Source organism: Camelus dromedarius, chromosome 6, assembly GCF_036321535.1.
Source record: "Camelus dromedarius isolate mCamDro1 chromosome 6, mCamDro1.pat, whole genome shotgun sequence".
In the NCBI taxonomy this organism is placed as follows: Eukaryota; Metazoa; Chordata; class Mammalia; order Artiodactyla; family Camelidae; genus Camelus; species Camelus dromedarius.
The window spans coordinates 29,672,994-29,689,108 of NC_087441.1; the positions used below are offsets into that span (position 1 = coordinate 29,672,994).

The 16,115-nt window shown below is 38.3% G+C and overlaps 1 protein-coding gene across 2 annotated transcripts in view; it reads left to right on the forward strand.

The window, feature by feature from the left end:
* ARHGAP18 (Rho GTPase activating protein 18) overlaps positions 1-16,115 on the forward strand; it is a 163,650-nt gene that overhangs the window by 92,690 nt on the left and 54,845 nt on the right. For both annotated transcript variants that reach the window (XM_010988641.3, XM_031456304.2), the window contains exon 2: positions 14,094-14,290. In XM_010988641.3, coding sequence (XP_010986943.3) covers positions 14,094-14,290 — 197 coding nt within the window. The remainder of the gene's footprint in view (positions 1-14,093; positions 14,291-16,115) is intronic.

The following is a 16,115-nucleotide window of genomic DNA, read 5'->3' on the forward strand; positions in this document are numbered from 1 at the left end:
AAGTGAATGGCCTGCAACAGTAAATGAATTTCTTCTGCAGAGAGGAACTGAAATGTATTTATGATGCAGGTGGTTGCCCTGGGTTTGAATGCTCATCCTTGTCATCTGAGATTCACGCTTAGAAGCAAAATGTCTCTTGAAATACTTGGGTTTTAGATGCTTCCACTGGAGAAATTACTTCTGCCCAGGCTGGCCCAACGTGTATTATTATTATTCTTCAGAAATGGCAACAAGTATTTAAATGCCATTTCATTCGAATCATGAAAACATGCAAATTGCCTCTCGTTTTCTGATCCTTATTTCCTACTGCAGAGACTGAATTAGTAAGCATCCCTTTACTTTTATTAGCATAATATTAATGCACATCATTAGCAAAGGCTTTTTAAAAAAGAAAGCAGAACCATGGAAAGAAACTCGTAACAGTGTTCCCTTCCTCAGTGAGGAAGAAGAAACATTTATGATTAGGTTTCTAACTTTGGTATCTGTACCAAGGATCGCCCACCTGGCTCCAAACAGGAACCTGTTTCTAAAATCAACATCAGCTTGGAGGTTTCACTTGCGGAGCAAGAGGCAATCTGAAAGAGGCCCAAAGAGAAAATTTCAGAACAGAGGTGATACGCAGTTACCTGTATCATGATCCAGATGCCGTTAAGACTGTGTACATAGGGCATATTTCTAAGACACTGCTTTTTATTCTTTGGCCAATTCAAGGTATAATAAAGGACTGACTCAAAACTGTTCCCAGCAAAGGGGTTAATATAAAGAGGACACTGATTAATTCTTTATTTGCTCAGAGGAAATGGGCTTAAATTAGAGGGAAGTAAAGTTGAATCAAGTAACAGGAAGATCCTGTTGGCTCTGGAGAGAGCTTTCTAAAATGAGAACGAGGGATAGGAAGAGCCTGGAATCTCCCTTCTTACCTGCCCTGGCTGTGCTGCTGACATTTTTTTACGTTTTCTGGCATCTGGGTCTGCCTCAGTTTAACTGGAATGAGCACTGCGGTACCTGCTGTCTGCACCAGTCATTTGTGTGGAGCCAGTGCTGCCCGGGGTGGTTGTTTTCCTGTGTATTTTATCTCCTCTATTGCAGTGTAGACTCTTGGGGATCAGAGAGGAGGCTCTGTGCTGCTTTGGACATCAATTTGTGTGGTATCTTGCAATTAATGAGGAGCCAGTGTTTGTTGAATGAATGTGTGAATCACAACTTAGTTATCTGCTTATTATTACCAAGCAAGGACCCAGGCTCTATAGCATCACTCCACCAAAACATTGAAGTGTTGGCTTCATTCCAATTCCACTCTTCTTTCCAGTGTCCACTTCATTACTTGGAATGGAAAATGTACTTCATTTCGTGGCTTGATTTCATTGTTAAATCAACCACAGTGATACTTAAAAAAAAAACAAAATTTAAACATGAAATTCTGACCAGTATTGCAATAAAGGAAGACCGAGGATTAAACATAGGCACTGTACAGTGAAACTTTCTATTCACAAAGCTGTTGGATTAAGACATTTACATTCCTGTATTAGACTGGTTGGCATATGCTTAGAATTTCACAGGTATTTCTAATAAAAGTTATGTATTTCACTTTATAGAGCCAGCTCCAGGAAATAACTAAAGTCCTTTATGAGGTGAGAACCCTTAATAGTTGGCCCTCAAGTACCTGAGTTGAAAAAGAAAAAGTAAAACAAAGAGCAAGAAAATTTCTAAGTCTAGGATCTTTCCTGTAGAGTATCTGACAAGACAGTAAAGGAAGTTCATCTTTGATCCTGTCATCTACCCTGGCTATCATGCCCTTGGTGCCTTGCACGAATACTGCCTTCAGCCCTAGGGGAACTACATCCTCTTAATTCTTTCATCTTTTCCTTTTAGGACTTACTCAGACTCTGTTCTGGTATCTAGAGGCTCTGTTCCCTATTCAGTGGCCCATTGGTTAATCCCTTCTGCAGTGAGCTATCAGTGCTTTCTCCCGCTTCTCTGTCCTGGCGAGGGGAAAGGGTAGCAGACCTGGGTGGGATGTCAGTTCCCAGGAGCCCTGGCCAGTGCTGAGTGTGCGGTTCAGGAAGGCAATCAGGCAGGTGATCTTTGGGAAAGAAATAGGTATCGTTCAGTCTGGATTGTTTCTTTGCAGGGACTGGGCAGAAAGGAGAATCCACGTGTGGAGCAGTGGGGAAAGCAGAGGAGAGCAAGAAGGATGCCAGTGGAAGACGGGAGGTGGAAGTCCTTGAGCTGGATGTTGGTTTAGCTTTTTATAGAGTGCCAGCAGCCTGGCCATGGTTAGGGAAGGAAGTCTCAAGGGCGTTGGCTTCTTGTGGACTTCATGACCTATTTCAGATTCCTACATAAAATGACATTTTGGAACCAGATGCCATATTGCTTTTGGCTGAATGGGAATATTGCTGCCCCATGTAAGTAACAAGTAAACAGTAGGCTAGCATGTTGAGTGGGAGACTCAGGGCCTTCCTAAGAGGACTAGGATAGGAGTTAAACTAGGATACATTCATAAGCTTCCAGTTTGGGGGGTTTAATCATCCTGGAATTGGATGTACCTGTGGGTGGCATTCACTAGAGCTCGAAGTGCCCGTAACTGTGCTGGGTGATGTGGTAATGCTTGGGAGTAGCATTAGTTACATTTTCTTATTAATAGTTTTCTCTGCCTTCTGTGTTTCCTCCCTTCAACTCTTGAAGGTTCCGTAATTCCTTCCCATAAAACCCTTGCCCAAGCCCCAATGGTCACATTAGGTCTCACTGCCCTCTGAACCCTGTTCCTGTCCTCTAAACAGAGTTCAGTGGCTTTTGCTGAAAACACATTTTTGTGGGATTCTTTGTTTTGTTTTGTTTTTTCCTTCAGAAGTTAAGTTGAAAGTCCCCATCCCCAAGCAGTATTTTAGTATTGAAAATTGCCTTTAGTTTCCCAATTTTATTTTATATTTTATGTATCTTTTAGGCTACTTGCATTCAGATCTGTCTCATGTTGGTTCAGCTCAGATTCTAAAGCATACTAAGGAAAAAATGGTTTTAGATAATCTCATATAAAAAGGAAAACTTACCCAGTAATATTCACATAGTCTACTTTGTAACTGACTTCTAAAGACATTTAGTGGAAAATATTACTGATGAGTTGTTTCTAAGCTTGGCTAAATTATTTGAAAAGCTGGAAATTATTTCTTCACCCCCTCCATCTCCTTAGTAGAGCTGACTTTTTGCACCTGGCTTATAAAAATACTTTCTGGCCTTCAGTGCTTATCAGTGGAACATTATAATATTTGAAGGTCATTTGGAGCTATCCATATAATTACACTTTGAAGCCCAAGGGAAGTGGCTTGCTTTTTTCCTACCCAGGTAGTTGCCACACTGTTGCTGCTGTTTTCAGTTCTACTGTTACCATTCACCAGCATTATTTTGAAATGATGGAGAAGTATGTATCCTCTACCTTCCTATTATATAATATAAACACAGACATTCTTTCATTTTTTTTTCATCCTTTCATTTTTAACATCCTTCCAATATTTATTTATGGTATTCCTTATGCTGGCTGGTGGAAGGTTGGCTTTATGTCCCTGTAGCCCCACTGAGATATGTGATGATTTCTCTACCTTACTGCAGCAAATAATCACAGAGAACTAAGAAGAGTTTAATAACAATGGCCACATCTCTTCTATAATATATGCCCATGCATTTACCTTTAGTTGTTATCAAACGTTTTTTTATCCAACTTTGCCTTGTGTCCACATTTTTATTAGCATAAGAAAGTTGATGTTAATATGTATATAAAAGTCTTACAGGTGGGCGAGAGTTTGGCCCATATAAATAAGTAAAACTAATATTATTTCAATGCTATTCCAACATTAAATTAAAAAATATTAATGTTCATAGTTTCGTATTATATCAACAAATGTTTTGTTGGTACCTATATGATGGCAGGCATTATGAATCAATAGTGACCTACATTATGAATTAGAGGGGGATATCAGAAAGTTACAGTTTGTCAATCTGTAGTCAGGTGATGCCCAGAATGAGATTCCTGGCCAACAGTTCAACATCTATCCTGGACCCCAGATCTTGAAGTATATTGTTAACTTTTGTATATGAGAGAGTTGCTTGTTGGTGAAAATTTATCTGTTTGTATTTATGTATTTTTAAGACATAAACTGGTAAACTGTAATGATGAGATTCTAAGCTGATAGACTTGATAGGAGACTTTCGAATGATGAGTTCAAGATTATTAGAGAAGATGGGAGGACTTGGTCTTCATTAGTAAATTACTTTCTTCATTTCACCTCTGAAAATGTGTTAAAAACTTGATGGAGTCCTCAGAAAGAAAAGAGCACAGCTTTGAAACAAAACAGGGAAAAGATTTGTTAAAAGCAATAAAAATAAATGGATAAAAGGTTGATGAAAATTTCGGATGTTGATAACTACCTTTGACTATTTTGAAACAAGAGCCAGGCATTAGACAAGAGAAAGCTAGACTCCATCTCGGGAAAGACCAGCCTTCCTTAATGGACCAGTGCGGGGGCTTCAGGCAAATCCAGCACGACTGTGAGCAGCAGTCAAGGGGAGAGGGAAGGATCCAGGATGGACCGTGGAGGTAACCTCAAACTATTGATCTGCATCTATGGAAGTGGTTGAGTGGAGGATGAAGTGGAGGTGAGTGGGCGGTAGCAGTTAGAGAAGAAGTGAAATTCTTGCTGAGGAAGGAATGGTGAACCACAGCAGGATCTGAAGCGTGTTAGGGACAGTGCTAAAGCAAAGGTCATGACCCAGAGGCTCATGGAGAGTTGTCTGGGCTGCCGGTCAGTGAGGAACTGGAAAATTCCACCCACGCGTAGTGTCAGTGTCTTTATAATCTATCTCACAATAAAGGCTTGAGTAGGTTGGTCCAACAGATCTCTGAGAAGTTGTTCAACATATAGTAGGTATGCAACAGATATTTTCAGAGATTAAGTTGACAGGATGGAACCAGGGAATGTGAGCTTAACAAGCTGCATTCCAGTGCTTATTTGTGACTTACTATTAGGTACAGTCTGATAGGAAACTGGCCCTTTATTTGTATGTTTCTATTCCCTCATAAGAAAGCCTACTTTCATATTAAACACCCAAGAACTATAGGAGCATAGAACAATTACCTATTAATTACCCTTTAGGGTTTTCTGATGACTCATTTCTTCAGTGTCTACTTTTTATGCCCCTGTTTTATTCCTTTATAGTTTTGTGCGATTAAATAAGAAACACCTTAAAAGTTAAAAGGATGTTTTTGAGGCAGCAATAATTCAGCAATTAATAATGAACAATTCACAAGCATCTGCTTTGGCAAATGGTTTGCTCAACCCAGGGATTCCCAGATTAAAATGAACAAATAAACTGCAGATTCTTGCCCCCAGGAACATACAATGTGGTGGTAGAGACACAAGCAGGAGTATCACGGTGCAGCATGTGGGGAGGGCAATGGTGAGACTGAAGGAGCGAGGAAATGTCTGTCTTTATTCCAACCCGCATGGAGAAAGGTACCAAGATGTGAAATTGAGTAGTGGCAGCGGGAAAGCAGATCCAGCTGGAGCTCCTGTGCTCTGAACACTGGTGTTTAATCCCCAGGTGGCGCTACAACCCACCGGAACTAGGAAAGGAAAGAGTTCTGGAGAGGAGTGGGGTCAGGTAGATACGAATCTGGTGATGGAGAATTGCAGGTGCAGACTCAGTTGGATATGCTTTGAACCAGTTTTCCAAGATCTGGATAGTTTATGTCAAAGCCCCACTGCAGACCTCTTACCCTTGTCTTAGCAAATGATTTTGACGTGAGAATCCATGGCTCCCATCTGGCTGCTTGTTCAGTCATCTCTCCAATTAAGGAGGAAAAACCTCCCCCTGAGATAGATTTGGGGAGCTCAGGAACAAAGAGGGTCTCACTTCTACCCAGAACCGGAGCTCTGAAAGAGGGAGGACCTGTGTCTGTTGGCCAGTGCTGGCCCATAACTTCCCCTTTATGTGCCCTATGTCTGTGTGTAAAAGGGAAGGGAGTTCTCCCGATGTTCTATGGCTGCCTCATGACTCTCCCGCAGGCCTTTCTGTCCTGTGTCTTTCCTCCTTTCTTTCTGCTAGACCTGGGTAATCGCTGCCTCTACCCCTATTTTTTTTTTGCGATGCTCACATGTGAATTGGTTTTGCCATAGTTTTCTGTAAAAGTGATAAAGCCAAGTTATCAAAGCGCTCTTCAGTGTCACTAATGGGCTTCTCTTTTCAGTGTTACTTTGGCAACGTTGTGTAAATAGAGCATCATCAGTTCATTTGCTCTTTGTTTTGCTGTGTGTCAAAATTGGGTGGACCCTCCGTGGAGGCCACCATATTAAGTAACTTTTATTTTGAAAGAAAAAGAAAGCTGAAAGAAATAATGAGTACATTTTATTTTTCCCCAAAATGAAAGGGGTCACATGTACCAAGAGGAAAAGTTTACTTGAAACGTGAAAATTAACTAATGTATTTTTAAAACTGTAGCAATTGGGTTGGGTAGAAGACAGAAGGAACCCTTTCCCCGGGTTCTGAAGGTGGCTTGGGTGTGGGGAGAGGCCAGTGGGATATTACTTTCCAATCAGCTTCTCACTGCCTTCAGGCATTGTCAGTGTTCTTTCTTCCTGGATGGCAGAGCCACTTCTAATAATTACTGCTTTCAGCTAAACAATAGTAGGCATTCACTTCCCAGCGAGAAAAATGACTTGGGTCATTCATGGGCTGCAGCTCTTCCTAGTGATTCAAATTCAGTGTGGCCTGATGGACAGGGCCATTACAGAGTATTAATAGCTTCACCATCTCGTGATGGCAGTGATTACTTCTTTAATGTCATTGACAAAATGATAGAGAAAAATCTACACGTCAGAAACACACCCCAGCCCCCAACCTAGAGGTAATGAAGGATGGAGAGGCAGAGTGAATTTTTAAAACATTTAAAACAAATTTAAACATCTTCAAGACAAAGCTTTTTTTAAAAGGATTATATTTGAAGTCGTGCCCCAGTGGGGTACAAACCATATTTTAGAAAATGCATTGGAAAAGGTTTCTCATGCATTTTAAAGAGGTATGATTTGACTGTTAAATGTATTTTTCTCTAGATAAGTGTAGTGGTCATTTTAAAATGTTAATTACAAGATCACTTTTGATTTTGCTATGTGCAGTACAGACTCACAAAGATTGGAGCATCGGATGTGAAGAAAGTAAACTCTACCCTCTCTAGTATATTTTGCTTAATAAAATAATCGCTGAAGAAGAAATGAGGACATTAATCTTGATTCCAGCATCACTTTGCTGAGATTTTGAAGAAGAGTTAACCCTGGGGCCTCATTACCTCATCTAGAAAATGATGGGATCAGTTTAAATCTCTAAGTTCCAATGCCATTCTAAGGTTTACACTTCGATAAGTATGGCTTTTTCTAAAATATACTTAGTCATTATGGTTGATGATAAGTCATGATCTGAATAAGAACTTTATTTTTAGTACATTGAAAGCAGAACAAAACAAAACAAAACAAAAATAACCTTGTTCCCTTGTATCTCTCAGCCCAGTCACTTCTTTTCCTGCATTGGAAATAAAAGTAAAATAAGGAGCATGAAAGAAAGTGCAGCTCTTTTAGAAAGGATCTTGTAAGGAAACAAACAAAACCAAGTCCTAACTGCAAAGGACTTCAAGAAAGCAGATTTGGGACCACAAAAACGCTTCCAGAGGGAGCAGAGCCAGGAGATAGATTGGATACGAAGTGTAGCAACATGACTCTTGATAGGGTGGGGGACAGAGTATAAACTGGGTCAGATAACTAAATATGAGTTCAAAGAAATGTCCTAATTCCAACTAAATGCCTTGAGATGGTTGTAGGAAGAGATGGCAAAGGAGCATTAAAGAAAATACACATTTTCAAATACACTGGCCAAAAGGGGAAGCTTAGAGAGGCGTTCTGCCCATTATACATGATGGATAAAAGCGAATGATGGAAGACATTGGCAAGGCAGGGGTTCTTCAATGACGCTTTTATTCTTTGTCATTGTAGTGTGAATTAAATATGGATATATCACTGGAATAAGTCCCAGTTTCGATGAAAGGCTATAAAATTAAACTAAAATAAACAAAGAAGTGGGTCAAGAGTCACTAGGAAAGCATGTCTGTTTCTTTCAGTAAGGCTTTCTCTGGAGCATTGCCCACAGACTTGAAAAGTGCTTTTTCAGATCCATTAGGTGTTTTTGAGAAATCCTGGAGCAGCGGTTTTCAAAGTATGGTCGTGGAACACCTGAGGCTCCCAAGACTCTTTCAGGGGTCTGGGAGATCAGAACTATTTTCATAATAACATCAAGACATTATTGGCCTTTTGCATTCTCATTCTCTCCTGAGAATACTGTGGCGTTTCCCAGCAACTCCATGACTTACACTATCGCAAAAGAGTAAATGCAGAGGCAGATGTGAGGATCCAGATGTCTTCTATTAAGCCAGACATTAAAGACAGTTTCAAAAATGCAAAACAATGTTACTCATCTCAGCACTTTTTTTCTTTTTGGTATGGAAAATATAGGGTTTGGTTTTTTTTCCCTCCCTAAAATGTTATCTAAGATGTTTATTCTTATTATTAAATGAACTAGTATTTACACTTTTTTTTTCAGTTTTAATATCTAATAGTGTATGTATCAATGGCCATAATCTATCTCAAAAGCCCTCTGGGAGCCCTTGAACATTTTTTAAGTGTGGCAAGGAGTCCTGGGACCAAAGGTTTCAGAATGGCTGTCCCTAGAGGATAAGTAGTTTCTCTGAAGAGGGCAAAGGTGACCTTATTCTATGGCAGTGGCAGTTATACAAGTGTTAGCAATGATACCACCTTGGGTGCTGCCTTGTTGGTTACCTCTGAGGCAGTTTAGTAGGAATTCTTATTTGATAACTCACAACGAACAAAGCAGTCAGGGCTATCGGCATTCTTCCCATTTTATAGATAGGAAAAGTTAGAATTAGAGAAGTGACTTTCCAAAGATCATAAGAGATAGTTAAGTAGAGCTGGAATCATTTGGAACTAAAGACTCCTAGTCCCATGTGTTTGCCTGTCATTTTGCTGACTGAGTTGGTGCTAGGCTGAATCACAGTAGGACCACAGCACAGCACACGGCAGGCTCCACCTTCTTATGAAGGACAGCTTGTGTCAGATCAGTTTAATATTCTCTACAACAAAGTAACAGGTATCACTTATACCCTGAATGATACCTGTGTGTTTGAAATCCAAAGACCAGGTGGAAAAAAATATTACAGAAAAATGAGATAAAATACACCTGGGGAAAATATAAGGAAACAGAGCCTCAATTTTTATCCACAGCATGAGGACACACCAGCAAGATGATGAATCACCATGGAGGCTCATAAGGGTCTGCAAAGTTGAGTATTTGCTGGTAATGTTAGTGCCCATGGGAAGAAAGGCCAAGTGATAATATTGTGCTGTATTAGAAAGAGCATGACCTGTAGGGCTGACTAGGAGGCAACTTCTAGAGGACAGTGTCTAGTTCCATTGTTACCATTATAAAAAGTGAGAAACAGGAGGGTGTTAGAAGAGCAACCATGGGAGGTTTAGCACAAAGGATTTAGGGTGGGGAGTGAAGAAGAACAAACAGAACAACTATTTGCCAGGAAGTTGCCTGTGGTACAAACTGTGTTTCTTTGATTTCATCACCATGTGCTGGCTAGGATGTTTCAGAAATCCAGAATATTTTTGCACCACACTTCATTATGTCTAGCAGATGTTGCTTCTATGTTTTTGAACCCAATTTGCAGAATGAAGATGGTGTCATATAACATACTCCTAAAAACAGAAGAGAGGAAGCAAGTTAACTGGCCTCCTACAAGGGCAGAAGGGCCAGACTTTTAGCCATTGCCTGGCAGGAGTACAAAAGTGAGAATATCTAAGAAGTAAAGGAGAGTGGGTTGACATGTTTATTGATATAAACTGTAATTAAAGAATGTTCAGCCACATTTTTAGAGAAAATATAAAATATATGGCAGAGGACTATCACTGGATGGTTGCCTCCTTCCCGCACTCCATCCCCTAATATTTATTTAGTTTTTCGGGGGGAAGAGGGAGGGAGACAATTAGGTTTATTTATTTAATTACTTTTAGAGGAGATACTAGGATTGAACCCAAGACCTCATGCATGCTGAGCATGCGCTCTACCCCTTGAGCTATGCCCTCCCCCACCCCCTAATATTTATAAAAGAAATTGTTTTCTTGCAACATTTGCCAGTGATCAAAAAAAAAAAAACCCTTCCTTTCCATGACTCAGTATCTTCAAGTTATTACAGCAAATGTATTCAGCTTTTGAATCTTATTAAAGTCAAAATATTGAGTCGATTCATCAGCCACTAAGCGATTAGGTTTTCACTTTTTGCACACTTTGAAAGCAAGGCTTGATATAGGAGGTGTATTTACGTAACAGTGCTGTTGCTCAATGCCCTTGAATTTTTCTGCACATGCTATCTTAATGGAAATTTACTGGAAAACTCTTGCCAGAATAAACACATTCCTTCAGGAGTGAAAGGCTTAATGTACTTTTCCTTCAACTGCACCTCTTTCTTGTGAGCAGATAAACCAAATTATTTGGCATTAGTCACTATAGTTCACACATTCCACAGTTCTCATCGTGGTTTCTTGTGGGCTAAGGGTTGTAGAAAATAGGAATAAGGTAGACCATCTTACATTATGATGAGAGGTAAAACAAAAGAAAGGATAGGACATCTGTATATTTGATATGAAATAAACCAAAGATGAACCCGGCAGACACTCTAGAAATTAGCTCTAGCTATCCTGATGAAGCGGGATTAAGAATATGAACCATAGATCAGTTGAGCTGCTGATCTCAGAAATTAAAAATTAATATAATTTACTTTTCATTTTTAAGGGAGAAAAAGCTTTCTCACTCACATTTTAATTTAAGAATCAGGAGAATACAAAAATCCACAAATGACAAATGCTGGAGAGGCTGTGGAGAAAAGGGAACCCTCTTTCACTGCTGGGAATGCAGTTTGGTGGAGCCACTGTGGAAAACAGTATGGAGATTCCTCAAAAGACTAAGAATAGACTTACCATATGACCCTGGCATCCCACTCCTGGGCATATATCCAGAAGGAACCCTACTTCAAAATGACACTGGCACCACAATGTTCATAGCAGCACTATTTACAATAGCCGAGACATGGAAACAGCTAAATGTCCATCAACAGATGACTGGATAAAGAAGTTGTGGTATATTTATACAATGGAATACTATTCAGCCATAAAAACCGACAACATAACGGTATTTGCAGCAACATGGATGCTCCTGGAGAATGTCATTCTAAGTGAAGTAAGCCAGAGAGAGAAAGAAAAATACCATATGAGATAGCTCATATGTGGAATCTAAAAAAAAAAAAAAAACCACAAACAAAGCATAAATACCAAACAGAAATAGACTCACAGGCATAGAATACAAACTTGTGGTTGCCAAGGGGGTGGGGGGTGGCAAGAGGTAGACTGGGATTTCAAAATTGTAGAATAGATAAACAGGATTATACTGTATAGCACAGGGAAATATATACAAGATCTTACGGTAGCTCACAGAGAAAAAAAATGTGACTATATATATGTTCATGTATAACTGAAAAATTGTGCTCTACACTGGAATTTGACAACATTGTAAAATGATTATAAATCAGTAAAAAATTAAAAAAAAAAAAAGAAGAAGAATCAGAAGAATAAACCTCAAACTGAGAACACTGATGGTAATGCAGCCAATGGGAGAGAGAAGGGGACCAGGGTGGGATACAAGGATGTAAGCACGAGTTGGGGAGGAGGGGAGGAAGTGTCCCTTGAACTAAGGGATGGAGGAGGCAGACAATGGACAGTGGAGACTGGAGGGAAGAGATTCACACAAACATGTCCAGACTTCCTCCTGTTGGCCCTCTTCCCAACACCCACCAATCAGCACCCCAGGATTGCTAGAGGGGGAGAGATTATAGAAATTGTTCATTCCTTTATGCAACCAGCATTAATAAAGTATGTAATTAAGGCAAAGAGAATCATCTTTAAAGGGATAAAACTGGCCTATTAGCATATTACAGTTAAGTAGTCAGTTATATCGCATTTATTTGCAGCAATAGCTAATTAAGTTCTTTGACTTTTTCTAAGAAGTCAGTTGGAATTAAACTGCTGGGTAGATTTGACTAGAGTTTAGTGGTGGTCTTCCTTATGTAGTATTAAATAATTTACTACTCTTTTAAATAATTATGGGAAAGGTCAGTTGAAATGTGAAAATATTCACACGCTATTAGAAGAATTTTGTTTTGTTGCATTTCTTTTTATTTTCTATGTGTGCAGTAAGTAAAACCAATCTAGCAAAGTATTACTTCCTAACGGCCTCTTGGGAGATAAAAAAAGCAATTTGAAATTGGAACAACAAAACACTGGTTCACCAATTTTTGTCCCCACTCAAATTGTGTTTTTAAAAAATTATTGACTATGAAGGGGAAGAACCAGAACTGAAAATTTTCCTCCTTTAAGTAATAAGGCTTTTCTCCTTCTATCTCAATATAAACAACAGTAAAACAATTCAGTATTTCTATTCTATATGGATTTTTATTAGTAAGCCCTTTAATTCAATTTTAGTAGTAGATAGGATTTGACTTATGAGAAAAAAATACATAGTTAACTTGAAGTCATGCAGATACCTTTATTTATTCACTTTCCTTTTTTTTCATAGATTATATTTAAATATTTAAGAGGTAATTCTTAACTATTCAGAATTGCCAACAAATACATTTTTACCACATTTTAAAATCTATATAAGTAATAGGTACATTTATAGGCAAAGATTAAAAGTTGCTTTCTAGAATAGATGTAACAGCAGGCTTAATATATCATCCTTCTGTTTATGTTTTGGTTCCAAAAAATAAAACAAAAATTCAAATTGTACCTCATTCATTGGTTGCATATATGTGCTATGTAAGGGTAAACTGAGTTTGGTTTATAGATACTGGTGATAAATATGAAATACTATATAAAATTCAATCCCAATTTAATTAACCTCTAATCAAGATTTAACCTGTTACTTTCTAAGAACAAATTTTTAGTTTTAAAGGAGCCTTAAAATAATTTAAGTGAAAGAGTAATGGCAAGGGAAAGATGATTTATTACATTGCTGTTGGTTCTTTGCCATACTTTTCTGCAGAGAGTAGAACTGTTCATTCTACAAGCATGTTATAATCAGTAGCATCTCAAAGGTAAACAGTTTTTTTTTTAACATTTTTTATTGAGTTATAATCATTTTACAATGTTGTGTCAAATTCCAGTAAAGAGCACAATTTTTCAGTTATACATGAACATATATATATTTATTGTCACATTTTTTTTTCTCTGTGAGCTACCACAAGATCTTGTATATATTTCCCTGTGCTATACAGTATAATCCTGTTTATCTATTCTACGTTTTGAAATCCCAATCTGTCCCTTCCCACCCCCACCCCCTTGGCAACCACAAGTTTGTATTCCATGTCTATGAGTCTGTTTCTGATTTGTATTTATGTTTTGTTTTGTTTTGTTTTTTAGATTCCACATATGAGCTATCTCACATGGTATTTTTCTTTCTCTTTCTGGCTTACTTCACTTAGAATGACATTCTCTAGGAACATCCATGTTGCTGCAAATGATGTTATGTTGTCAGTTTTTATGGCTGAATAGTATTCCATTGTATAAATATACCACAACTTCTTTATCCAGTCATCTGTTGATGGACATTTAGGCTGTTTCCATGTCTCGGCTATTGTAAATAGTGCTGCTATGAACATTGGGGTGCCAGTGTCATTTTGAAGTAGGGTTCCTTCTGGATATATGCCCAGGAGCAGGATTCCTGGGTCACATGGTAAGTTAAACAGTTTCAAAATACACATCTCTTTGGTTTTGTTAAGGAGAATTTAAGAAGTTTCCAAATTCTCCAGCTCAGTACTATATTTCAGAAATTGTAAAAAAAAAAAAAAAAAAAGAAAAGAAAGAAAGAAATTGTACTAATTCCTCATGTACTAAAATGAACTGTCTTTTCTTTTGAATTTACAGTCGCAGATATGGCCAGTATACCATGAATCAGGAAATCACCAAAGTTTCAGAAAAGCCTCCATTTGATCGATCAAGTTCCCAGGATTCTTTGGATGAACTGTCTATGGAAGACTATTGGACTGAAATACAGAATATCAGGAAATCTAATGAGAACAGACAAGAAGACCAGGAGGTGGTGGTTGTCAAAGAGCCTGATGGTAATAATGAAATAAATAAAACTCTTTTTTTTTTTGATATTTATTTTGAATGGGAAATGAATTCATGGAAACGAAGAGGACAAAAAATAATTAAAGATAGGAAAATGAGAAAAAGATAATGGTGGCTGCCTTTCAACTTGAAAATTACTTAATTGTGGCAGATTTATAGATGCAGCTGCCAAATATAAGTGGCAGAATAAATTCAATTAGTTTTGGATATTGTCAGGGTCTTGTTGGCCAAGCTTGCTGTGTCATAAACTCTGAGGGTTAGACTTGACCTTTGGGGTCATCTAACCTCCCTTTAAATTTCTCCTATAGTATCCTAGCCATACAGTCATTTGGCCTCTAGTGAGTATAGATTCTGATGATGGAGGTGTTTTTAAATTGATCAGTCAGCTCGAGCTGTTTTGATGTTTTTTTTTTTTTGTTTTTTTTTTTTTTATTGATTTACAATCTGCTCTACTCTACCTTTGACTCACTTTTTCTGGAAGAGCAGAATAAATCTATTTTTACATGATAGCCTTTCAAGTGGTTGAGGATAGTAATCTTGTTTTACTAGCCAAGTAACTTTTTTCTAGAAGGAAAAAAGATTCACGTAAGCCAATCCTTGTTGGTGATTTTCAGACCTATCTCAGCCCTGGTCATCGAATCTTTCACAGTGTCACAATTTCACACTCCACATTGGCTGCAGTGCCACAGCTTAGCCAGCTAAGCTAAGGGTGTAGATTTGGACAGTGGAAAATGGCATTAGCATTTTTAGCCTCCATATTTACTTCTTTCTTGTATTTGGTTTATAATTTCTCTCAAGTCTCTTTCCAGCCACATTTTCTGCAGCCTCCACTACTGTGTTTGATATTCTGGAAGAAATATGTAAAACTTTACTCCCCCTACTCCTTAAATCTCATACTTTTGCTGTCAATCTCTTAAATTCAAGCAGACACCAGGTTTCTGATGCCCAGCTCTGGCATCTATTATATTAGCTTTCTGTCTACGCCTTGTGCCATCCATAGCTTGGTAAGTATGTATTTGGTATATAACTTGATATAAAAGAGCTACAGTGGCCCAAGGATAGTGACCTCTTTTTCAACAGAAGACTGCTTAATGATGCTAAATGACTTGGCATCAAGCTGTTTAGTACTGAAATCTACATACAGTTTTTTCTCCTTTGCTATAACATTGCCTAAAAAAAAAAATCAACCAATAATACTTTAAAAAGTCGGAGATTTTTCTTAATTTAACATTCCTTTGATTTGGAAAGGAAAATGATGACCAACTCATTCTTTTATTTGGGTTCTCTTTCCCTGTATTGTCATTCTTCCTCGCCTGACCAATCCAGGTGAGCTTATTTATGATAATTAATAGCCTCTCTCAGCCTTCCTGTCTCAGTGTTTCAAGATAGAAGCCTCTTACCAGTGGCCTGCTGAGTGAGGAAAAGCAGCACTCCAGCCTGATACCTAGCCTTGTGGCGTTAGCGTCTTTTTTTTTTTTTTCCTTTTTTCTTCTTTTAAAAAAATTTTAATTTAATTTGACTTGGTGGGGGAGGCTTGGGAGGAGGTAAGTAGGTTTATTTCTTTTATTTATTTTTAGAGGAGGTAGTGGGGATTGAGCCCAGGACCTCGTGCATGCTAAGCATGCACTCTACTGCTTGAGCTATACCCTCCCCCACAGCATTAGCTTTTTCTTAATTCTCCCGGATGGAGGTGGATTCATAGATAGTTGTTCATGATGTGATTATCAAGAGGAATTGGGAACGTTTCTCCAGGCCCATGCCTTTTCTTTGACTTTAAATTGTTTGAATTTTACCTCTACTTTTTAAAGGAATGAG